At 41.4% G+C, this 22,555-nt stretch overlaps 3 protein-coding genes across 3 annotated transcripts in view; all 3 read left to right on the plus strand.

Moving 5' to 3' along the window:
- Nucleotides 1-695: 695 nt before the first annotated feature.
- LOC138365863 (clumping factor A-like) lies at nt 696-1,821 on the plus strand. Its single transcript, XM_069326474.1, has 2 exons — nt 696-799; nt 1,248-1,821. Exons 1-2 carry the CDS (start codon nt 696-698, stop codon nt 1,819-1,821), a joined length of 678 nt encoding a protein of 225 aa, XP_069182575.1.
- Nucleotides 1,822-4,929: 3,108 nt separating this feature from the next.
- Nucleotides 4,930-5,535, plus strand: LOC138366950 (uncharacterized). Its single transcript, XM_069328297.1, has one exon. The coding sequence runs from the start codon at nt 4,930-4,932 to the stop codon at nt 5,533-5,535; it is 606 nt and encodes a 201-aa protein (XP_069184398.1).
- Nucleotides 5,536-17,655: 12,120 nt separating this feature from the next.
- Nucleotides 17,656-22,555, plus strand: part of LOC138365864 (beta-1,4-galactosyltransferase 3-like) — a 57,037-nt gene continuing 52,137 nt past the window's right edge. The window contains exons 1-2 of the mRNA XM_069326476.1: nt 17,656-17,730; nt 19,437-19,518. Coding sequence (XP_069182577.1) covers nt 17,656-17,730; nt 19,437-19,518 — 157 coding nt within the window. The remainder of the gene's footprint in view (nt 17,731-19,436; nt 19,519-22,555) is intronic.

The raw sequence follows: 22,555 nt of genomic DNA on the forward strand, positions 1-22,555 counted from the left end.
GGTCAGGAGGGGGGGGGGGGGGGTCAATGAATGGTCACAGAGGGCCAACATTCATAAAAATGCTACCAATTACCTTTTATTCAATCAATATAATTTTTCATTCTTTTCTGTAAGTATATAACTTACACTACATGTGCACATGTAGTATACATGAACATGTGTATAGAAATGCATAAATCATAGGCATTTATCACCGAGTAATACCTAGTGAACAGTTAAAAATGGGGCCTACATATTCCATCTGGTCTGGGCCTATTACCAGCTTTGCTCAGTCCGACATTTACGCTGACACTGTTAATGGTGACACTGTCTAGTCAGTGGTAAGGAGTCAGCGGGACGGGACATTTGATTTGGGATAAGATTGACTTGTCACCAGTCTCCGTGGTGTAGTGGTAAGACACTCGCCTGGCGTTCCGCGAGCGCTTTGTCATGGCTTCGTATCCTGGCCGAGGAGGATTTACTGGGCGCAAATCCTTAACTGTAGCCTCTGTTTAACTCAACAGTAAAATGTGTACTGTACTGTAAACCGCGAAGATTCGTTGTAACAACGATTCTTCGCGGCAGGGGATCGTATTCCAGGGACCTGCCCGAAACGCTACGCGTACTAGTGGCTGTAGAAGAATGCAACAACTCTTGTATATATCTAAAAAAAAAAAAAAAAAAGATTCAGCCAAAAATGAACATGCTGATGGAAGATGAGCCCAGCTGAACCTGGCAGTCCTAATGCCACTGGGAAAGCTCTCATCGTGGGCAATGAAACAATTACTGGTAAATTAGTCAATGATGAACTAGGTAAAAAGTTGGATAGAATGTTTGGGGTCAGTGTTTCATTGATAGAGCTAACACATCAGTATAGATACTAACACCTGATGCAGACCGACATAATCTGGCAGCAGAAGCAGCATCACTGATGCTGGCAGCAACACTGATGTCAGCAGCAACACTGATGCTGGCAGCAACACTGATGCTGGCAGCAACAACACTGATGCTGGCAGCAACACTGATATCAGCAGCAACACTGATGCTAGCAGCAACACTGATGCTGGCAGCAACACTGATGCTGGCAGCAACACTGATGCTGGCAGCAACACTGATATCAGCAGCAACACTGATGTCAGCAGCAACACTGATATCAGCAGCAACACTGATGCTGGCAGCAACACTGATGTCAGCAGCAACACTGATGTCAGCAGCAACACTGATGCTGGCAGCAACACTGATATCAGCAGCAACACTGATGTCAGCAGCAACACTGATGTCAGCAGCAACACTGATGCTGGCAGCAACACTGATGTCAGCAGCAACACCGAAGCTGGAAGCATCACTGATGCTGGCAGCAACACTGATGCTGGCAGCAACACGGATGCTGGCAGCAACACTGATGCTAGCAGCATCACTGATGCTGGCAGCCACACAGATGTCCGCAGCAACACTGATGACAGCAGCAACACTGATGTCAGCAGCAACATTGATGACAGCAGCAACACTGATGTCAACAGCAACACTGATGTCAGCAGCAACACTGATGCTGGCAGCCACACAGATGTCCGCAGCAACACTGATGACAGCAGCAACACTGATGTCAGCAGCAACATTGATGACAGCAGCAACACTGATGTCAACAGCAACACTGATGTCAGCAGCAACACTGATTCTGGCAGACTCATTGATGTCAGCAGCAACACTGATGATGGCTGCAACATTGATGTCAGCAGCAACACTGATGCTAGCAACAATACTGATATCAGCAGCAATACTGATCTCAGCAGCAACACTGATGTCAGCAGCAACACTGATGTCAGCAACAACACTGATACTTAGCAGACAACACTAATGCTAGCAGTATCAGTGTTGTTAGCAGCAGCAGCATCTGGGTTGTTATTCTCATTAACATCTAGCCAATAGACTTTGGTGAGTGCATGGTTGAGACTAAAGGTCTAGATCTAAGATTATAAGTGCTGGCAAGGGGAAGGTCTACGTCAAGTGGTCTGTCAACCACAATAGGTGGTGTCCCTATAGAAGAATCTGTCTGGGCATGGTCATTGTCATCTTTTGCATCAGACTCACCAGCAGTAATTTTAGCTAACTTCATATGGTATAAATATTCGTTTATAAATGATCTTGTTAACAAATTCTTAAGTCTGTACTTGTTAATCTTGATAAGCTCTATTACCTTATATGGACCTAAAAATTTCTTAGAAAACTTGTACATAGGGCCAGACCTGTGTTCGTTAAGTACCATTACTACAGATCCGACAGTCATCTTACTGGACTTAGCTTGAGTGTTCCTTTGCTCGAGTAAACTCCGCAGTTGTCTTGGACAAGTGTTCTCATATTTTCTTAAAGACTGGTTGCATTTGTCAATGCATTACTTGAAAAAAAACATCTAGGTTATACAAAGGAGTAGGGGGTGAATTGATCACTTCATTAGGAAGAATCTTATATGTACCATAAAGAATAGCATGAGGCGTGTCTCCTGTAGAAGCATTAATTGAAGAGTGTATGGCATACTGAATTAAGGATATGAACTCATCCCAATTACTGTTTTAAAAAATCAATGTGACTCTCAAGGCATCTAACACTTTTCTGTTTGTACGCTCTGCATAGTCTGTTTGTATGCTCTGCAAACCTAGTACTTGCTGGGTGATATAGCATAATACTACATTTTTTAATGTTATATAATTCACACAAACTAGTTAAGAAACTATTACTGATCTCGGGACCATTATCTGAGAGAATTACTTTTTGCATACTATATCTACAAATTATTTGGTCATGGAATGCACTGGCTATAGTTTCTGCTGTTTTGTTCAGGATAGGAACTAGTTCACTATAATGTGAAAATTTTTCAACCATTACAAGCAAGTGTTTGTTACCTTTTTCAGTTTCTGCAAAATTTGTCAACAAATATATTGATACTCATTCCCAAGGGGCTTTAGTTGCTGGGTACACATGAATTGGGTTAGGTCCAATGATGTGTCCCTTGTACTGTAAGCAGGTTAAACTTCTGTCAATATAATGAACAATCTCTTTAGCCTTTTGGGCCAAAAATACTTCAATCGACCTTACTGGAGTGTACGATCCTTTCCTGGATGTGCATTTACAGGAGCATCATGGATAATCTTTAACACAGTTGGTACCAAGACAGCTGGAACAACTAACTGATAACACTTCCTTGGGGGTGTCCCTAGCTTTACTATTCTACTCAGTAAATTGTCTAACATCACTAGTTCTTTCAATGTTACTGGAGCTTGTGAATCCGACAAGTATCTTGCTAAATCAAAAACTTAATGACAGGTGCCCATATGTGGTCTTGTTTTTGTTCTGTCTCTACTACTATAGCAACTCATGCTGGGTAATTTAACTGGATATGCAGCTATGTGTCAAGAAAATGCATCAGCTACAACATTTTGTTTTCCTGGGATATACCCAAATGAAGGATTAAATTCTTGAATTGTGAGTAAATATCTGGCAAATATCTGGTTGATGATCTGTAAGAACATGAACTGGGTATGTTGACCATACCACACACTAGAGGGTGAAGGGACGACGACGTTTTGGTCCGTCCTCGACCATTCTCAAGTCGATTTTCACAATCGACTTGAGAATGGTCCAGGAAGGAGCAAAACGTCGACGTCCCTTCACCTTCAAGTGTGTAGTCTGGTCAACATACTTCAGCCACGTTATTGTGACTCATCGCCAGCATGAACTGGGTAAATTGTATTCCTGAAATGTTTAAAAGCCCATACAACTGCTAGAGCTTCACGCTCTGTTGCACCATAATTTTTCTTTTCCTTAGACAATGTACAGCTAGTTGAGCTATTGCATGATCTCTGTGACCTTCAGTTTTAAGTAATGCTGCACCTAAGCCTATTTCACTAGCATCTCTGACCAACATAAAAGGTTTAGAAAAATCTGGGTACCTATGAACAGGTGAAGAGATGAATGCTTCTTTGAGCTTCCTGAAAGACTGTTCTTGGGCTTCTTCCCAAACAAAGGGTTCATCGTTTCTTTCCAACTTGTAAAGTGGAGTGGCTATTGTAGAGAATCCAGCAATAAACGAACGATAAAATCCTAGAAAACCTGTAAAGTGACTCACGGCTTCTGCAGTACGAGGCATTGGAAAATCACGGGCAGCATTAATTTTTTATTCATTTAAGGTAATGCCTGAAGGGGTGACTGCATGACCTAGGAAATTAATCTTCTCCTTTAAAAATGAGCACTTTGAGAGTTTTATTTTTAAATTTGCTTCTACGAACTTTGCAAGTACTTTCTCAAGGTTCTGGAAGTGAGTCTGCATACCAAAAGAGTACTACCTATCAATATACTAAATAGGCTTGTCATGAGCCTTGAAAACGCGAAAGAAATCCTTAAATTCTGGCCATGACTGGAGGTTAACAATGGCTTTCTCATTATCTACAAAATGAGCATCACCTTTGGTGGAGTCAAAACTTGACCTAGCAATTGCCAAGTAGTCATCATCAGAAGGTTCTGAGAAATGCGCTTTGGCCTTTGCTTCCACTTTGCTAAACCATGATTCCAATACGTGAGATACTCCAGCAAAAAGTAGAATAGCCATCTCCTGTATGGAGCGCTGGACATTAGTACGAGCAACTGCTCCATTTGAGTCAGAAGGAGTTGCAACAGTTGCAGGCATTGTCACTAACTTAGTGTGTGCTTGAGACACTAGGTATAAGATTAGAATTTTCAGAATAACAACATTCAGAACATCAAACTAGGCTCAAGTAAGTAAAGTGCAAAGAATAAACATTTAAATTATAGTTAGGCACGCATATTGCATATTTAATTTACAATTTTGCTGATTCCCATTTAGTTTAAATGGGAATCAGCAAAATTGTAAATTAAATATGCAATATGCGATTTTTTTTTTTTTTTGTAAACACATAATGGCAGGGCTGGTGGCAGACTATGGCTCCTCTTCTGAGGAGGAAAAAGAAGATACAGAGCTTGCTGACGAGTCACTGCATGAGTAAAGGCACCCAGAAGAAAGTTATCAACTTCTTTGATTCCCCCTTTGATCATGAAAAACAAATAAAAAAACGTAAGAAGGAAAGCAGCAAACCTGTAATCCTTGCAAATCCCCTTCGTGGTGATGCACTGCCATCTCCATTTGATGGTGACCATTCTGCTTCAGTGTTCTTTAACCCATTTCATAAAGCACAGGAAGATAAAAAATTGGTATTGGAGAAGTATGTAAAAATGACAGAAAACCCTAAAGATGTCTTGGAAATCAATGGAAAGAAAATTTGTTGGAATTATAGGAAAGGTCGGTGCAAGTTTGGACACAACTGCAAGTTTGCACATGATTCTGATATAAGCCAGCCTTCTGAACCCAGGGAAGCTCAGAACTCCAGTACAAATGCCATTGCAGCTTCAGTATCTTATGGGGAATTAGGAACTCAAGTTTTAATGGCGGAACCTACTGTAGATGAACTGACAATAAAAAAGAAAAGACGTCCTGGATTATCTGAAGGAGTTTGTCCCTGGAAAAAAGGTACAAAAACTACATCGTAAACAGCAAGCCAAAAAAACACCATGGCTTTTGAAATGATTATTTTTTGTCTACCATTCAAATTTTAGTACCTTTTGTATCTAAATAGATTTAATTATCTCTAATAGGAACTGGAAGTGTGTTTAGTAATTAAAATTTGTATTTTTATAAAAATTTTAAAGAGACATCCAGTTCATTGTAATCTGCATTATCAAACACTGCATATGCAGTGTGAAATCATTATTTTTCTCACACAAACATATTAATAGCACTTGAATTTATTACAAATTATGTGTGTCTGGTCTTTCATGAAGCAGTTTCTTGCCAGAGATATGCATTCATACTTTACTTGATATTGTTTATAGTCATTCTGTAATAACACAAAAATGCTGAGTGTTATTTCATATATGCAAGAGAATTACCATATATTGCATCATGTTAGAAAATGTAGCATGAAATCTTTGATAGTTATAATAATACTTTGTGACAAAGAAAATATCAAGTTCGCTGTGCCATGTTTGTGTTTGTGTTGTTTACTTTAATGTTTCTGCGAGAGAGACCTTAGAAGTTGGGGAAAATTTGCTTAAAATTACAGTATTTTAATAACAATTTAAAGTCTCAGGATTTTTTTATGAGATTGATACTCTCTATACATGTTCTCTTTAATTAAATGGTCTTTCACTCCGTCATGTAAGATTGGTGGATTATATTCTTGGGAAAACACAGAGCTGAATAACCTAGTTAAATTCAGTACCTGATCCAAAAGAAAAGATAGTATAGCATGAAGTTCATTTTGCATTCCAGAAATACATTATCTGGAATGTAGTTTATTATAGAAGATAGAGAGCCTATACAGATGTTACACTTGGTTTAAATGACATTTCTAGTTAAAATGTCATTTTACAAATACTCTCATGAGATGATTAATTTTTTCTTTCTCTAAATATGTAGTTAATTAAGTGAAGTGATATTTACTTCAGATAAGATAGCACTTCTCAGTTTTATGAAGGAGCCTGATTGAACATGCAGTACCTATGTATGTCATAATTATGTTGCAGTATTGAACCCACCATAAACTTATAAAGCATGATATGTTAATATCTTGTAATTGCATGTGGCTATGCATTTAATATAATATTTAAAAGCTGTTTGATACTAAGTGCTCTATACTGTATGTTCTCAATTATATTTTTGGATTTTATTTTTATTTTGATGAAATGTGTACTATATCAGTTTTCATTACTATGATTACATACTGTACAGTGTTTTAATGCCACCAGCCAAATGATAGATATTTAGTGTGTTTATTTCACAGAATTGCATACCATTTATTGAACAAATTGGTTAATCACTGCGCTGCACCACCCAACATGCAGTGTTGGGTGGTGCTTAGGATTTAGGACTTGCCCAATAGCATTGCCCGAAGCACTATGCATGCTAGTGGCTATACAAGAATGTAAGAACTCTTATATATATAAATAAATAATAAATAAACATGTGATGAACATTAGTATATCGTACGATTCAAAACTCCAGCAGGTACATGGGGCTCACATCCTATTCCTCAGGACTCCAGTAAACAGAGACCGTCTTGAAAAAAAAATCATCTGTATGTGAGCCGGTCGGCCGAGCGGACAGCACGCTGGACTTGTGATCCTGTGGTCCTGGGTTCGATCCCAGGCACCGGCGAGAAACATTGGGCAGAGTTTCTTTCACCCTATGCCCCTGTTACCTAGCAGTAAAATAGGTACCTGGGTGTTAGTCAGCTGTCACGGGCTGCTTCCTGGGGGTGGAGGCTTGGTCGAGGACCGGGCCGTGGGGACACTAAAGCCCCGAAATCATCTCAAGATAATCTCTGGTATGAACATGACTTGAATCTAGAGTAATGTAATTAATTAAACCAGGCAAAGCATAACAAATTTGATTATAAACCTAGAAGGTGTAATTACAAATTTCAAGAAAAATAATTAAACAAATATAGAATTTAACACTCAACATGTGGCATAATAAAAGCTTAATAAATAATATAATGCAGAAAAATGCACTCAAAAGAATCAACATGTAATGCAGGACATTTGGGCAAGAAGGCATCAAGAATTTAAAACAAAATTAACTTCCTGTAAAATTTTAAATAAAATGGATTGTTGAAAGAATAAAAAAATTACACTGCAATTTTATAGCAAATGCTGTAATTAACTGGTAAAGTACTATAAAAACAGGTAATTTAAGGAACACTTAAATTGATGACATGGTACAGTAACAATTTTTTGTTTAATTTTCCTCCAAGGGGTGAGTTTATTGGGCAGCGCCACTCATCCTGTGAGTGGACATACCGCCTTAGCAGCATGTACAACACTCCCCAATAGGAAGAAAACCCGCTGGGTTTTTCATCCTGTCACGTGTACCCAGACACAGCTGGGACTTGCTTAACTGTCTCAAGTGAACAGCTCCTCAAACAAGAAGATTAACATCTGTCAACCTTTAAAATCTTACGTTATCTTGCGGGTGCAAAATGGGGGGAATCTTTTAAGAACAGTATCAATATTTGACAAATAGTGTTTTCCTAACTCAAACAATGTGGGGTTTATTATTCTACACATATTTCTAATGTCTCTCAGGTGTTCACATTCTTTCAGGTAATGGTAAAGGCAGTGTCCGTCACTCACATCACAGATTCTGAAACTCTGCTGCTCAACTGTTTTTTTCCATTCCGAATCGCCATGGATATTTGTATCCAAGACGGATTCTCACTATTACTGATACTCTCCCACGGTCACCTCCTCTTCGTTCATAATGATTAGGGTTGCCAGCTGCAACCATGTTGTACCAGCGTACAGATTTATTGGTTTGTGCTTCTATCCCCCTTTCCTCAGTTACCCTGTCACAGTGATATTGCCTGACAATACCTTTAATTTGTAGCAGAGTCTTGGGTATGAAGTATTCAATTATTCAATATGGTCTCCTTCAGCAGCCAGCACATCTGCTCGTTCATTCCCACATATTCCAACATGGGAGTGGATCCACAGAAACTTGACGACTCTTCCCTGATTGATTAGTACCCTCATATCTCTCTTAATTTCAGTGACTATCGCAAGATTTTCTGCCCGATTTTTACTTAGGCTTTGTAGTGCTGCTTTTGAGTCAGTGCTGATCACTGCGCCATTAGTGTTTCATTCAAGGAATCTTAACGCCATAACAATGACAATTAGCTCCGTTTACGACGAAGAGGCATAGATCTCAATGCGGGCTTTCCCTCCATTTTTTGCATTGAAAGGCATTATTCCTAATTACAGTGAATGCTGCACCAGCCGTGCCAATGACAGAATTAGATGACCCATCAGTGTAAATTTGTTCTAGTTCATCTCAGGCTTCTTTATAAATGTCCCCGAGATACTTGTGCCTCATTTCTTGTGGTATCATGTTGGATTTTTTGTTGCCATTTCATTGATGATAATCCTGATAACCTCTCTACAGACATGAGCTCACACGGGCTTGCTCAAGCAGGTGAAGCTCTTCGAGGTAGCAGGCTGATCTGTGATGCCCTTCATTGCTTCTCTGGTTTCCTCCTATTAACAGCACAGAACCCAGTGTTTTCTTGGCAATATCATTGTAATAGGGATCTCTGGTTATCCTAATTGCAAGCTTAGCATTCAGTTCCTTAATCCAGCTTTTAACACTGTGGGAAGGACAACTCCTCTCGTAAATTAGACGATTTGGCACTTCTTGGAACTCCAAGAATGATTGTCATTGCTTCGTTCTCTATGCTTTCAAGCCTTTTCATATCGTTTTGGGAGTAGGTACACAAAACAGGTGCAGCATAGTCTATGACGGAGCACACATAAGCTGTGTACACCATTTTAAGGACGGCAATAGAGGTTCCTTATCCATTCCAGGCCATAGGTTTTTAGTGCCCTGAGTCGACTTTTGCATGTTCGTATGAATTGGTTGAGCTCTTCTTTCTTTCCCTTGTGAGAGCCGACAATGATGCCAAGATACCTGTGGTGGTCAACCCAATGAAGTGTTACACCATTAATTTGTAGTTCTTCATTTGCCCCCTGCTTGTGATGGGAGTATGCCTTCATCTTGTTTGTGGAGAGTGAAACCGAACTCAATACATATCCTTCCAAGGAGTTCAGTGGACTGTTTAATTTTTTCCAATGTGGGAGCTTGTATTAGGACATCATCTGCATATCCCACTTGTTGTATTCCTTCCGGAAAATCAATATTTGCAATGGCGTTCATAAGTACATTGAATAGTGTAGGGCTTAAGACTCCGCCTTTGGGGAGGGGGTGTTCCCTAGTTCCATATTCATTGTTTTTGAGACTGCTCCATTGAAGCATACCTTGACCTTCCTCCCTGTGACGTAGTCTTCTAACCCATTTCAAGAGTCTCCCCTTGACACCCACGCATGCAAGCTCATCCAGGATCGCAATCACCTGCGCTTTGTCGAAGGCTTCATTACACATAGAAATCACAATTGTGTGATGCATCAAATGAATAAATCCACAAGGGCCGTGATGAGGATTCGAACCTGCGTCCGAGAGCATCCCAGACGCTGCCTTAATCGACTGAGCACAAACCAGGGTTTGAGCCTCTGACGCAGGTTCGAATCCTCGCCACGGCCCTTGTGGATTTGTTCATTTGATGTATCACACAATTGTGATTTCTGTGTGTAATGAAGTAAGGGAGAAGAGGGAGAACGGCCTATTGACATAGCTCGAGTGCATGGGGGGAGTTGTGTAAAACCCTGGTTTGTGCCTCGGAGAGGCTGCAGGATCCAGTAAGTTCAGTAGAACTTCGGTTTCAACTCCTTTTGTCCATGTCGTAGCTCAGTCGATTAAGGCAGCGTTTGGAATGCTCTCGGACGCAGGTTCGAATCCTCGTCACGGCCCTTGTGGATATGTCGAAGGCTCCTTTGATGTCAACAAATACAGAGTATCTAGCCTTGTTATTAGCCAAGTAATTAACTATACAGTTTGCTGTGCTCCGTCCTTTAACAAATCCATTGACCCCCCCTCCCCTAACCTGCCTATTTTGTTCAACAGTCGGTTTAGGATGATCTTTTCAGGCATCTTGGAAGTGCATGACATAAGACTGATAGATCTGTAATTGCCAGGTTCAATGGGTTTCGGTATGGGAACAATTATTGCGTGTTTCCATTGTGTGGGCAACACTCCACTTAGGAATGACTTGTAAAATAGGTGGAGTAGTGGATTCCCAGACACTTCACACAGTGCATTGAGTATGTCGTAGGTGATGCCATCTTCACCAGGTGCAGTGCTTTAACCCCTTTTCATAGCGCCCCTTACTTCCTGGGCTGTGATCGGTTCTCCATATTCGTTATCACTAGACAGTGCTCTTGTTATCCTTATTCTTCTGTCATTATGTCGGAGGAGCTGCTTCCTGCCAACTTCTGTAGTGAGAGAGGAGGAAGAGGATGCTGCATCACTCCACTTGTGAATTAGTTCTTCAGCCTTACCCTGGGGGTCTTTGTGAGCCACTGGCCGGGCTCTGCCCCCCTTAGCTATCTGAATTTTTGCCCATACTTGTCTTGCAGATGTTTCCCTTCCAATAGACCTAGTGAACTCAAGCCATTGTCTCTCCCGCTCTATAACCTTCTCTTCCCTGGCTACTTGACACACAGTTTTAAACAGCTCTTTGGTACTTTCAATAGGATGTCTCCGGTACTCTCTACTCATTTGCGCTAAGCATCTTTATGTAATCGTTCTCATGCCATTTTATTTTCTTCCACTGAGGGTTACTTCGCCCTGTCGTACGGTGCAGAACTCTGAGACAGCTCTCAATTTGGTGATTAAGGTCATCAACAAATGTATCAATGTCTTCAGGGATTTGGTATTCCGTGAACCAGTCACTCATCTTATTTATGAAGGGTGGCCTCATATCTGGTCCGAGTAATAACCTTTTTCTTCTACTTGACTCTTTCTTCTTCTCGCTCATGTCGACGGTGGTAATCAGTGCCAGTGGTCACTACATAAACTGTGTACAATGTGTGTACTGGCATCCGTGTCCTGTGCATTCAGCAGGAGAGCATAGTTTAATCTTCCTCCTCTGAGTTGAGTTGGCTGTTCATCACCCAGGACTCTAAGGTTTTCACTCCCCCTGACATAGAGTGACAGTTTCCGTCCATTGATATTGGGCTGATGACAGTTGGCTTCAAAGTGTGGGTGCCTGGCATTAAGGTCACCGACCAGCAGGGTAGGTTCCTCATTAACAAATTCAGATAGTGTGTCAAGATCAAGTTTAGTCTGTGGCACATATAGGCTGATTATATGTAGGGCATTATTGTTTAAGTGAAGGGTTACCCCCAATTATTCATACTCATCCCCCATGTGGAAGTCATCAATAATCTGTGCAGGTAAGTTGATGTTTACAAAAGTGATGAGACCCCGTTTTCTTTCCCCAGCGGGATTTTTTTTATTATTAAATTATGAGGTACATCTGCATTAGTGCAGCTACCCTAGACTATATGAAGTGGAGTACAGTGTGTCAAAAAAGAGCTAACTAGGTGATGTTAAAAAATCCCCATCACACAGGATGGTTAGTCATACAGAGGCATGTGATAAGCAGTCTGCACTGGCAGACTCCGGATGCATTTTGAGGATATCATCAACACAAGATTGAATAAGGTAGCAGTGGTAATAAAAGCCCCCATCTCGCAGGATGGTGATAGTCATACAGGGCTATATGTTTAGTAGCCGGCACTGGCAAATTTTGGGTACACTGTGAGGATATCTTCAAGAATACGAGAGTGAATAAAGTAATTGCAGAGTTCCAGGTACCCCATGCCAACTGGTCTGAAAGGTCTAATAACTGGGCATTCAGTGATGTAGTGCGGGAGATCGTGCCGTAGTTCCTGCTCACAGAGTTTGAAACTGAAGTGCTCAGGATTGGGAGACCTGTCACCTGCCATAGGTAACAGTAACCCAACCTGATCCTTGCAACCACTGTGTCGCACAGTCTAGTGGACGTTTTGTGCTGTCCATAGATATAGGTTTCAGATCTGAACAAATCATAGCTTTTTATACTAGAACTTTCAGGTCGTTGGGAGTCAGTAAGTTCTTTCCTATCAGATCTGAGTGTTTGAACCAATACAGTTTTGACAGCAGAGATGGGGATACCTAGATCTAATTCAACTTCAAACTTGTTACACGCTAATTTGGCTGCAATGTCTGTCTCATTATGATGGGTTATATTTATGTGTGAAGGTATCCATACAAAGGAGATTCGAGACCCTTTACTCTGTGCATCAATTAGGTCATTTATAATTGGGAGTATGATGTTCTTGCTGTCGATCTTCCAAGAGAAGTTTTCGATTGCTTGAAAAGCAGACTTTGAATCACAAAATATTATTCCTCCTCCAATGTTTTTTAATGTACTGGTAGCTAGGTGTAATGCAGCTAGTTCTGTTTGTGTGGAGGTCAGCTAGTTGTTTAACCTGACACTGACAGTCTTTGTGCAAATATTATTTCTATAAAACCTATATGCTGCTGCAGTCCGTCCAGTAGAGGATTGGACTGAGCCGTCGGTGTAGACACAGTGCTCGTGAGATCTTAAACTCTCGATGGAGGAGGCATTTGTTTCAAGTGTGACAGCTTTGAGAAGAGCAAGATTCTCATTATCTTTCTTGGTGACAGGTGTGTATGATACTTGAATGGTGGGGTACAGATAAAGAGGAATATCAGAGACAGGTAGATTGCACTTAAAAGAAATGTTAAGTTTAATGAGATTGTAAGCATTGTTGCTCAGCCAATTATCATAAAAGGAGTGAGTTGGTATGTCGGCACCAGTCAAAAGGGTGTTAACAGCACTAAATAATTTGTCTCTGAGCAATGCAGGAGATGTAGGATCTCTCATGACTTTAAGGCAAAAGGTAGTGTTGACTTGCATTATTCTCTCTAGTATGGTTGGAAGCTTCAATTCTTCCCGCATGTTGATGATTCTTGTGCATCTTGGAGCACCAAGAATTATCCTCATGGCCTCATTCTGTACTACTTCGAATTTGTCCAACACAGAGGAGGGGAAATTAATTAAGTGCAGAGCATTACAATCAACGAGAGATCTAACGAACATCATATAGAATAGTCTAGCATATTTAATATTGATACCAATATTTTTACCAGTAAGTGTTTTCAATGGTTTTAGTCTTTCTTTTAACCTACGGTGTAGATCATTTACAATATCACTGTTAATACCAACTCCAAGGTATTTGTGCTGCCTACACGTTTCAATGTTCTGGTTGTTGACCTTGAGGGAAGGGAGAACTTGCGATATCCGCTGAATCTTGGGTTGAAGTCATCACCCACCAGCGTCTCCTGTAGCACTATGACGTCAATTTGGTGTTCACAGACGTAGTGTACGATGACATTAATACTATTGCGAACTCCATTGCAGTTCCGTTGTTGTATAGTGAGATATTCTGCGATGTTATTATCCATTTTAAAGTTGTTTGTCATCAGATGCGCTATGTGTGTGTAATTATTATGTTCATGTGTGTGTTATGATGGTGTTTGGTGTTACTGTGTGTACTGGTGTCACTGTGTGCACTGATGTTACTATGTACTGGTGTTACTGTGTACTGGTGTTACTGTGTGTACTGGTGTCACTGTGTGCACTGGTGTTACTATGTACTGGTGTTACTGTGTACTGGTGTTACTGAGTACTGGTGTTACTGTGTATTAGTGTTACTGTGTGTACTGGTGTTACTGTGTGTACTGGTGTTACTGTGTGTACTGGTGTTACTGTGTGTACTGGTGTTACTGTGTGTTCTGGTGTTACTATGTACTGGTGTTACTGTGTACTGGTGTTACTGTGTGTACTGGTGTTACTGTGTGTACTGGTGTTACTGTGTGTACTGGTGATACTGTGTGTCCTGGTGTTGCTGTGTGTACTGGTGTTACTGTGTGTACTGGTGTTACTGTGTGTACTGGTGTTGCTGTGTGTACTGGTGTTACTGTGTGTACTGGTGTTACTGTGTGTACTGGTGTTACTGTGTGTACTGGTGTTACTGAGTGTACTGGTGTTACTGAGTGTACTGGTGTTACTGTGTGTACTGGTGTTACTGTGTGTACTGGTGTTACTGAGTGTACTGGTGTTACTGTGTACTAGGTGTTACTGTGTGTACTGGTGTTACTGAGTACTGGTGTTACTGTGAACTGGTGTTACTGTGTACTGGTGTTACTGTGTGTACTGGTGTTACTGTGTACTGGTGTTACTGTGTGTACTGGTGCTACTGTGTGCACTGGTGTTACTGTGTACTGGTGTTACTGTGTGTACTGGTGTTACTGTGTGTACTGGTGTCACTGTGTGTACTGGTGATACTGTGTACTGGTGTTACTGTGTACTGGTGTTACTGTGTGTACTGGTGTTACTGTGTGTACTGGTGATAGTGTGTACTGGTGTTACTGTGTACTGGTGTTACTGTGTGTACTGGTGTTACTGAGTGTACTGGTGTTACTGCGTGTACTGGTGTTACTGTGTGTACTGGTGTTACTGTGTACTGGTGTTACTGTGTGTACTGGTGTTACTGTGTACTGGTGTTACTGTGTGTACTGGTGTTACTGTGTGCACTGGTGTTACTGAGTACTGGTGTTACTGTGAACTGGTGATACTGTGTACTGGTGTTACTGTGTACTGGTGTTACTGTGTGTACTGGTGTTACTGTGTGTACTGGTGATACTGTGTACTGGTGTTACTGTGTACTGGTGTTACTGAGTGTACTGGTGTTACTGTGTGTACTGGTGTTACTGTGTACTGGTGTTACTGTGTGTACTAGTGTTACTGAGTGTACTGGTGTTACTGTGTGTACTGGTGTTACCGTGCGTACTGGTGTTACAGTGTGCACTGGCGTTACCGTGTGCACTGGTGTTACCGTGTGCACTGGTGTTACTGTGTGTACTGGTGTTACTGTGTACTGGTGTTACTGTGTACTGGTGTTACTGTGTACTGGTGTTACTGTGTACTGGTGTTACTTTGTACTGGTGTTACTGTGTGTACTGGTGTTACTGTGTGTACTGAGTGTACTGGTGTTACTGTGTGTACTGGTGTTACTGTGTGTACTGGTGTTACTGAGTTTACTGGTGTTACTGTGTGTACTGGTGTTACTGTGTACTGGTGTTACCGTGTGTACTGGTGTTACTGTGTACACTGGTGTTACCGTGTGTACTGGTGTTACTGTGTGCACTGGTGTTACTGTGTGCACTGGTGTTACTGTGTACTGGTGTTACTGTGTGTACTGGTGTTACTGTGTACTGGTGTTACTGTGTACTTGTGTTACTGTGTGTACTGGTGTTACTGAGTGTACTGGTGTTACTGTGTGTACTGGTGTTACTGTCTGGACTGGTGTTACTGTGTACTGGTGTTACTCTGTATTGTAGTTACTGTGTGTACTGGTGTTACTGTGTATTGTAGTTACTGTGTGTACTGGTGTTACAGTGTTACTGGTGTTACTGTGTGTACTGGTGTTACTGTGTGTACTGGTGTTACTGTGTGTATACTGGTGTTACTGTATTGCTGGTGTTACTGTGTGTACTGGTGTTACTGTGTGTACTGGTGTTACTGTGTGCACTGGTGTTACTGTGTGTTCTAGTGTTACTGTGTGCACTGATGTTACTGTGTACTGGTGTTACTGTGTATTGTAGTTACTGTGTGTTCTAGTGTTACTGTGTGCACTGGTGTTACTGTGTTCTGGTGTTACTATGTACTGGTGTTACTGTGTGTACTGGTGTTACTGTGTGTACTAGTGTTACTGTGTGTACTGGTGTTACTGTGTACTGGTGTTACTCTGTATTGTAGTTACTGTGTGTACTGGTGTTACTGTGTATTGTAGTTACTGTGTGTACTGGTGTTACAGTGTTACTGGTGTTACTGTGTGTACTGGTGTTACTGTGTGTACTGGTGTTACTGTGTGTATACTGGTGTTACTGTATTGCTGGTGTTACTGTGTGTACTGGTGTTACTGTGTGTACTGGTGTTACTGTGTGTACTGGTGTTACTGTGTGTACTGGTGTTACTGTGTGCACTGGTGTAACTGTGTATACTGGTGTTACTGTGCATACTGGTGTTACTGTGTGTACTGGTGTTACTGTGTGTACTAGTGTTACTGTGTGCACTGGTGTTACTGTGTACTGGTGTTACTGTGTATTGTAGTTACTGTGTGTACTGATGTTACTGTGTGCTGGTGTTACTGTGTGCACTGGTGTTACTGTGTACTGGTGTTACTGTGTGTACTGGTGTTACTGTGTGTACTAGTGTTACTGTGTGTACTGGTGTTACTGTGTACTGGTGTTACTGTGTATTGTAGTTACTGTGTGCACTGGGGTTACTGTGTATTGTAGTTACTGTGTGTACTGGTGTTACTGTATTACTGTTGTTACTGTGTGTACTGGTGTTACTGTGTGTACTGGTGTTACTGTGTGTACTGGTGTTACTGTGTGTACTGGTGTTACTGTGTACTGTAGTTAATGTGTGTACTGGTGTTACTGTGTGTACTGGTGTTACTGTATTACTGTGTGTACTGGTGTTACTGTATGTACTGGTGTTACTGTGTGTACTGATGTTACTGTGTGTACTGGTGTTACTGTTTGTACTGGTGTTACTGTGTGTACTGGTGTTACTGTGTGTACTGGTGTTACTGTTGTACTGGTGTTACTGTTTGTACTGGTGTTACTGTGTGTACTGGTGTTCCTTTGTGTACTGCTGTTACAGTGTGTACTGGTGTTACTTTGTGTACTGGTGTTACTGTGTGTACTGGTGTTACTGTTTGTACTGGTGTTACTGTGTGTACTGGTGTTACTGTTGTACTGGTGTTACTGTTTGTACTGGTGTTACTGTGTGTACTGGTGTTACTTTGTGTACTGGTGTTACTGTGTGTACTGGTGTTACTGTGTGTACTGGTGTTACTGTGTGTACTGGTGTTACTGTGTGACCTGGTGTTACTGTGTGTACTGGTGTTACTGTTTGTACTGGTGTTACTGTGTGTACTGGTGTTACGTTGTGTACTGGTGTTACTGTGTGTACTGGTGTTACTGTGTGTACTGGTGTTACTGTGTACTGTTGTTACTGTGTGTACTGGTGTTACTGTGTGTACTGGTGTTACTGTGTGTACTGTTGTATGGAGGTTGATATGGAGAAGGTGTTAGCTCATGCAGCAGCTCCACCCTCTCCACGTTGCTACAATTGTCCAGTGGAAAGGCAAATGGCAATATTCTTGCGTCCAGCACCGTCACAGGAGCGGCCAGAACGAGATTGAAGCCAACATCTGCCTTAGGGTCACTAGCTCCAGTTTTTTGGTTGACTTCTGAATCCCGTCCCAAAACTGAGTATAGCCCCAAGGCAGCGGATGTTTGAGATCAGGGTTGTCCTTTCCTTAGATGAGCTGCCTTCCCAGGCGGTCGAGTCCCATCTATCCGGAGCCGCTGGCTGTAAGGCGCCAGAGGCACGAGGTCGTACACGAGAACGAGGACCTGAAGGGCCACCTCTGTACTACACCTGAAGCAGGCTGGTAGCCTCTCTGAGGTCCCTGCAGAACCTCTAGACCCAGCATTATTATGACCACATGTGTGGTCATAATAATGACAGCATTACACCAAAGATAGTATAATGCTTCCATTATAACACCAGAGATGGAATAATGCTCCCCATATAACACATGTGGTTATAATAATGCCTGCATAACACCAGGGATGATATAACACTCCCTGATTAACACCAGGGGTAGTATAATGCTTCTTGTATAACATGATGGATGGTACAATGTTACCCGTATAAACAGGTGTGGTCATAATAATGCCTTCATTACACCAAGGATCCCTGTATAACACCAGTGATAGTATAATGCTCCCTGCATGCCATCCAAGGATTATATAATGCTCTCATTATAACACCAGGGGTAGCATTAGGCTCCCCATATAACACATGTGTAGTCATAATAATGCCTTCATAACATCAGGGATGGTATAATGCTCCCCGTATAACAAAAAAGGATGGTATAATGCTCCTCATATATCATGGTCATAATAATGTCTGTATAACACCAAAGATGGAAGAAAGCTCGCCATATAACACAAGGGATGGTATAATGCTCCCTGTATAACACTAGGGATGGTATAATGCTCCTATTATAACACGAGGGATAGCATTAGGCTCCCCATATAACACATGTGTGGTCATAATAATGCCTGCATAGGACCAGGAATATTATAATGCTGCCTGTGTAACACCAGGGATGATATAATGCTGCCTGTGTAACACCAGGGATGATATAATGCTCCCCGAATAACACATTAGTGGTAATAATAATGCCGACATAACACCAGGAATGATATATAATTATTTATATAACAGCAGAGAGTCCACTATATCTGGACCACTAGCAATAGAACCCAAGTACCTGCATGTTGACGAGTCCGCTGTGTATTATCTGCGTCACACCAGTGAAGGCGTATAGTAACCTTGTCAACACGTCTACAGACAATGTGTATTATCTGCGTCACACCAGTGAAGGCGTATAGTAACCTTGTCAACACGTGTACAGACAATGTGTATTATCTGCGTCACACCAGTGAAGGCGTATAGTAACCTTGTCAACACGTGTACAGACAATGTCTGTTGCAGCCGCGATGACACTATATTACATGGTCCGAACACATGCGGAGCCCACTAACATCTATTTGACATGAATGAAGACTTATAACACTTATGAAAATTATAAGTCTAACAAGACTTATAACGAAAGTGTGCAACCACATGTGCACAATCCTATTAATAATATACTGATGTTTATATAACAACCTGTGCACCTCAATTAATGGGTTTGAAAGTTTTAATCCCAATGACAACTATATGATACCAATAAGAACTTAATAATACATATCATCAACCCTGACTGATTTTTTTGTTTACCAGATTGGGGCCTTCCTAAATCACATGCACCCGTTCCTTCAGCGCCAGCAGCTCAACTACTCCATCTACTTTGTCGAGCAGGAAGGTTAGTGATGCTAATATTTCCTTGTTGAGGGCTTCTATCCCTCTGACTAGTGCTCTTGCCTCTTAGTTTAATTGGAAGAGGATCTCTCCAAATGTCATATGTGTTTGAGGTTAACTAAACAAATCTAAATTATTTGAACAATGAACATTTCCATTTTTGTTTATATAGATTTACATTCACGATAACCTTGTTACTGTGATATTTGGGTCAAAGTTTTCAATGAAGGTTTGCTTTATTAACATTATCTTGGTGGCGGATGTAGATGCACAATGTTCACTACTGTGTCACATTCTTCAACTATTTTTTTTACCATTGTAGTCGATGTGGATTTTGCATTTAATGCAGCTGCTCTTGTTGGTTGAATGTTGAGTTTGATGCGCAGGGCTTCAGATGCTTCACAGTCCAGTAAGTAATGTAATAGTGGTGCCTCTGCTTCTGTTGCAAAGATAAGACACTCTAACTATTGGGTTTATTACCTCCCAGCAGCACTTGTAACCAAGTCTGAGTCTGTGTATGGCTACTGCAATGTCTTTGGATATTTTTTTGCCAGACATGAAAGAGGAGAACCCAGTGGCTTGTTCATTACACATCGCAGTGGATCTTCCTTCCGCTAATTTGGCTCTGTGGCGACTTTTGATAGTTGGGAGTATTTTCTTCTTGATTTTCTCCTTAATCTGTGAGAAACTTGGAGGTATTTTTACCTGTACAACAGGTAGAGCAGTGGCAGTTTTTGCTAGTGAGTCTGCCTTTTCATTACCAACTATGCCAATGTGACTTGGTATCCAATTTAGGGTGATTGACAGCTGTTTCGGTATCGACACCGTTGTTGGAGTGGGGAGTGGTATTTTCAATGCCATTTATGGACCTGCACTCCAACTCCCAGGTATTAGGTGCGATGTAGTCAACGTCATCTGTTGGTGGTGGTGTGGCGCCGGTGAAAGACTCCTGTTTCATACCTCAGTTAGATGGTGAGGTCGATGATGATGACCTCTGGTGGGTTGCGTACCGATATCAATGCCATCTAGGTTGTGAAAGCAATTACAATTTCAATTCCCCTGGGAGTTATTCCCCTGGGAGCTATTCAATACCTGGGAGTTAAGTCAGCTGTCACGGGCTGCTTCCTGGGGGTGGAGGCCTGGTCGAGGACCGGGCCGCGGGGACACTAAAGCCCCGAAATCATCTCAAGATAACCTCAAGATACATACCCTTTCTTTAACCACCCAATATACTGACTGTCTAGTTAATGACGTTTTATGTTCACAGTGGTGACGTAAGGAGGCGATTGCGATGAGGAGGACAGTTCACCTTGGGCAGTCCAGAACTCTTGACTTGGTCCTGTGAGAGGACAAAGTGACCGCCGTCGGTAGTAGCAGTGTGTTAGTTGCTGGATTTATGTAGTGTTGTATGGACAGACGTACCTGGGAATTGGCCAAGAAGAGTTACGAGATGACGGTAGTGCATCTGTTGAGAAGTGCTGCTAGTGTATTGCTAGAGACTTCTGCCAGGGTGTTAGCTAACCCTGTACATGATTATTTAAGACCCCTGTCAGCTTGTGGCTGAAGCCCTTTGCCAGTGAATTTCTTGAGAGCAGATGTGGGGTACTAGGGCATTGTGATGATACGATGCGTAGACTGGCCCATGTCGAAGGTGTATTCGCCAGTGATTGCCATTGAGTGTAGACAATGTATATGTGAAGATAGTGGACTCACCAGGGCTTGATGAACACTACGGATCTACTGAGTTTCCTGAGTGAAAGCGACAGTGTAAATGTGTAGTTATAATTAGAGATATATATTGGTGAAGGTGATAATGTATTGGTGAAGGTGTAATTGCGTCTTGTTTATTCCCCCTTCATTCCTTGCACTGTTACTTGCTACCACCAATTCTTGAAAACTTACCATCGACTTTGGGTAGGATCAAGGAGAAGTTATGAGAAACGTTAACAGAAAGAACCCTGTTACTGGCCCCAAGCTGGCTGTAAAAAGACAGTGTGCTTCTTTTCCTAGATGCAGGATTTATGTGATAAGTTGTATATTATCTCTGTGCTGGATGAATAACAATGCCTGAAACGAAGATTTAGAGATGGTATGAATGATGGCATCTTGTAAATTATTCTTAATTTCTTAATTTATAGCCTCTGTCAGGGAATATAATTCTGTTTGCAATGTTGAGTACCTATTGTTCATGCTCCAGTAAGTTTCATGGTTCTTAGTGTAACCTGCTGCCCCAGCAGAATTTTTTTTTTATCAACTGATCCATGTGTGACGATGTGAGTGGTTGTCGGTCATGAGATGGTTTCCATTTGTTGTTCTATGACTGCTTTGAACCTCTGCGAGTCACAAGCTCATTTTCTAACTGGTAATCCTTCAGTGATTACCTTTAAACTCGGTTCTTCCCATGGAGGAGTTTGCCGAAAATGTTGATATAGGCGATCTTCTCCTTTTTCTCTAATAGTCAGTTTCAAGTCCACTTTCTCAATCTTTCGCTTCAATCTTGACCAGATTTTCCGTCCAAGTACTTGTTCTATATTGAAGGTTTCTATGCAGTAATCTGTTTACGCAATCTTTGATTGGCAGTCTGGCGGTGGTTCCACCACGTTTTACTGTTTTGGTGGCTATTTTTTGTTTAATTTTGTTTTCTAAGGCTGGCAAGATGGTTTCCATTCTTAGATTCTCTCGCCATGAGAGAATAGGTGCTCGCAGTATTGTTTTGAAGGCATCGTTTTGAGACACTCCAGTTTCTCCCATTGGTTATCACTAGGGGATGTATGAGCAGGAGCAGCATAGTCAATGAATGACCTAACTGCTTGAACGTAGTACATTTTGAGTACTGGTAGAGATGCACCATCTCTAAAACTTGTCAGGGAATGCTAAGCTGAGTTTCTGGTTTTGTAACGTTGCAGAAGATATTAAATTTCTTGAGTTAATTACTACTAGGTGTCTATTATGACACCAAAGTATTGAAAATTTTAGTGACCCACTCAATTTCCTTTCCTTGAATTGCAGCTCTGATGCCTTGAGTTCTCATTTTAACGGTC

This window comes from Procambarus clarkii, chromosome 2 (genome assembly GCF_040958095.1).
Source record: "Procambarus clarkii isolate CNS0578487 chromosome 2, FALCON_Pclarkii_2.0, whole genome shotgun sequence".
Taxonomy (NCBI): Eukaryota; Metazoa; Arthropoda; class Malacostraca; order Decapoda; family Cambaridae; genus Procambarus; species Procambarus clarkii.

Coding starts and splice junctions, on each gene's coding strand:
- LOC138365863 (XM_069326474.1), top strand. CDS start 696: ATGAGCCCAGCTGAACCTGGCAGTCCTAATGCCACTGGGAAAGCTCTC. Junction 800..1,247: donor AATGATGAACTAGGTAAAAA/GTTGGATAGAAT, acceptor TGATGTCAGCAG/CAACACTGATGTCAGCAGCA.
- LOC138366950 (XM_069328297.1), top strand. CDS start 4,930: ATGGCTCCTCTTCTGAGGAGGAAAAAGAAGATACAGAGCTTGCTGACG.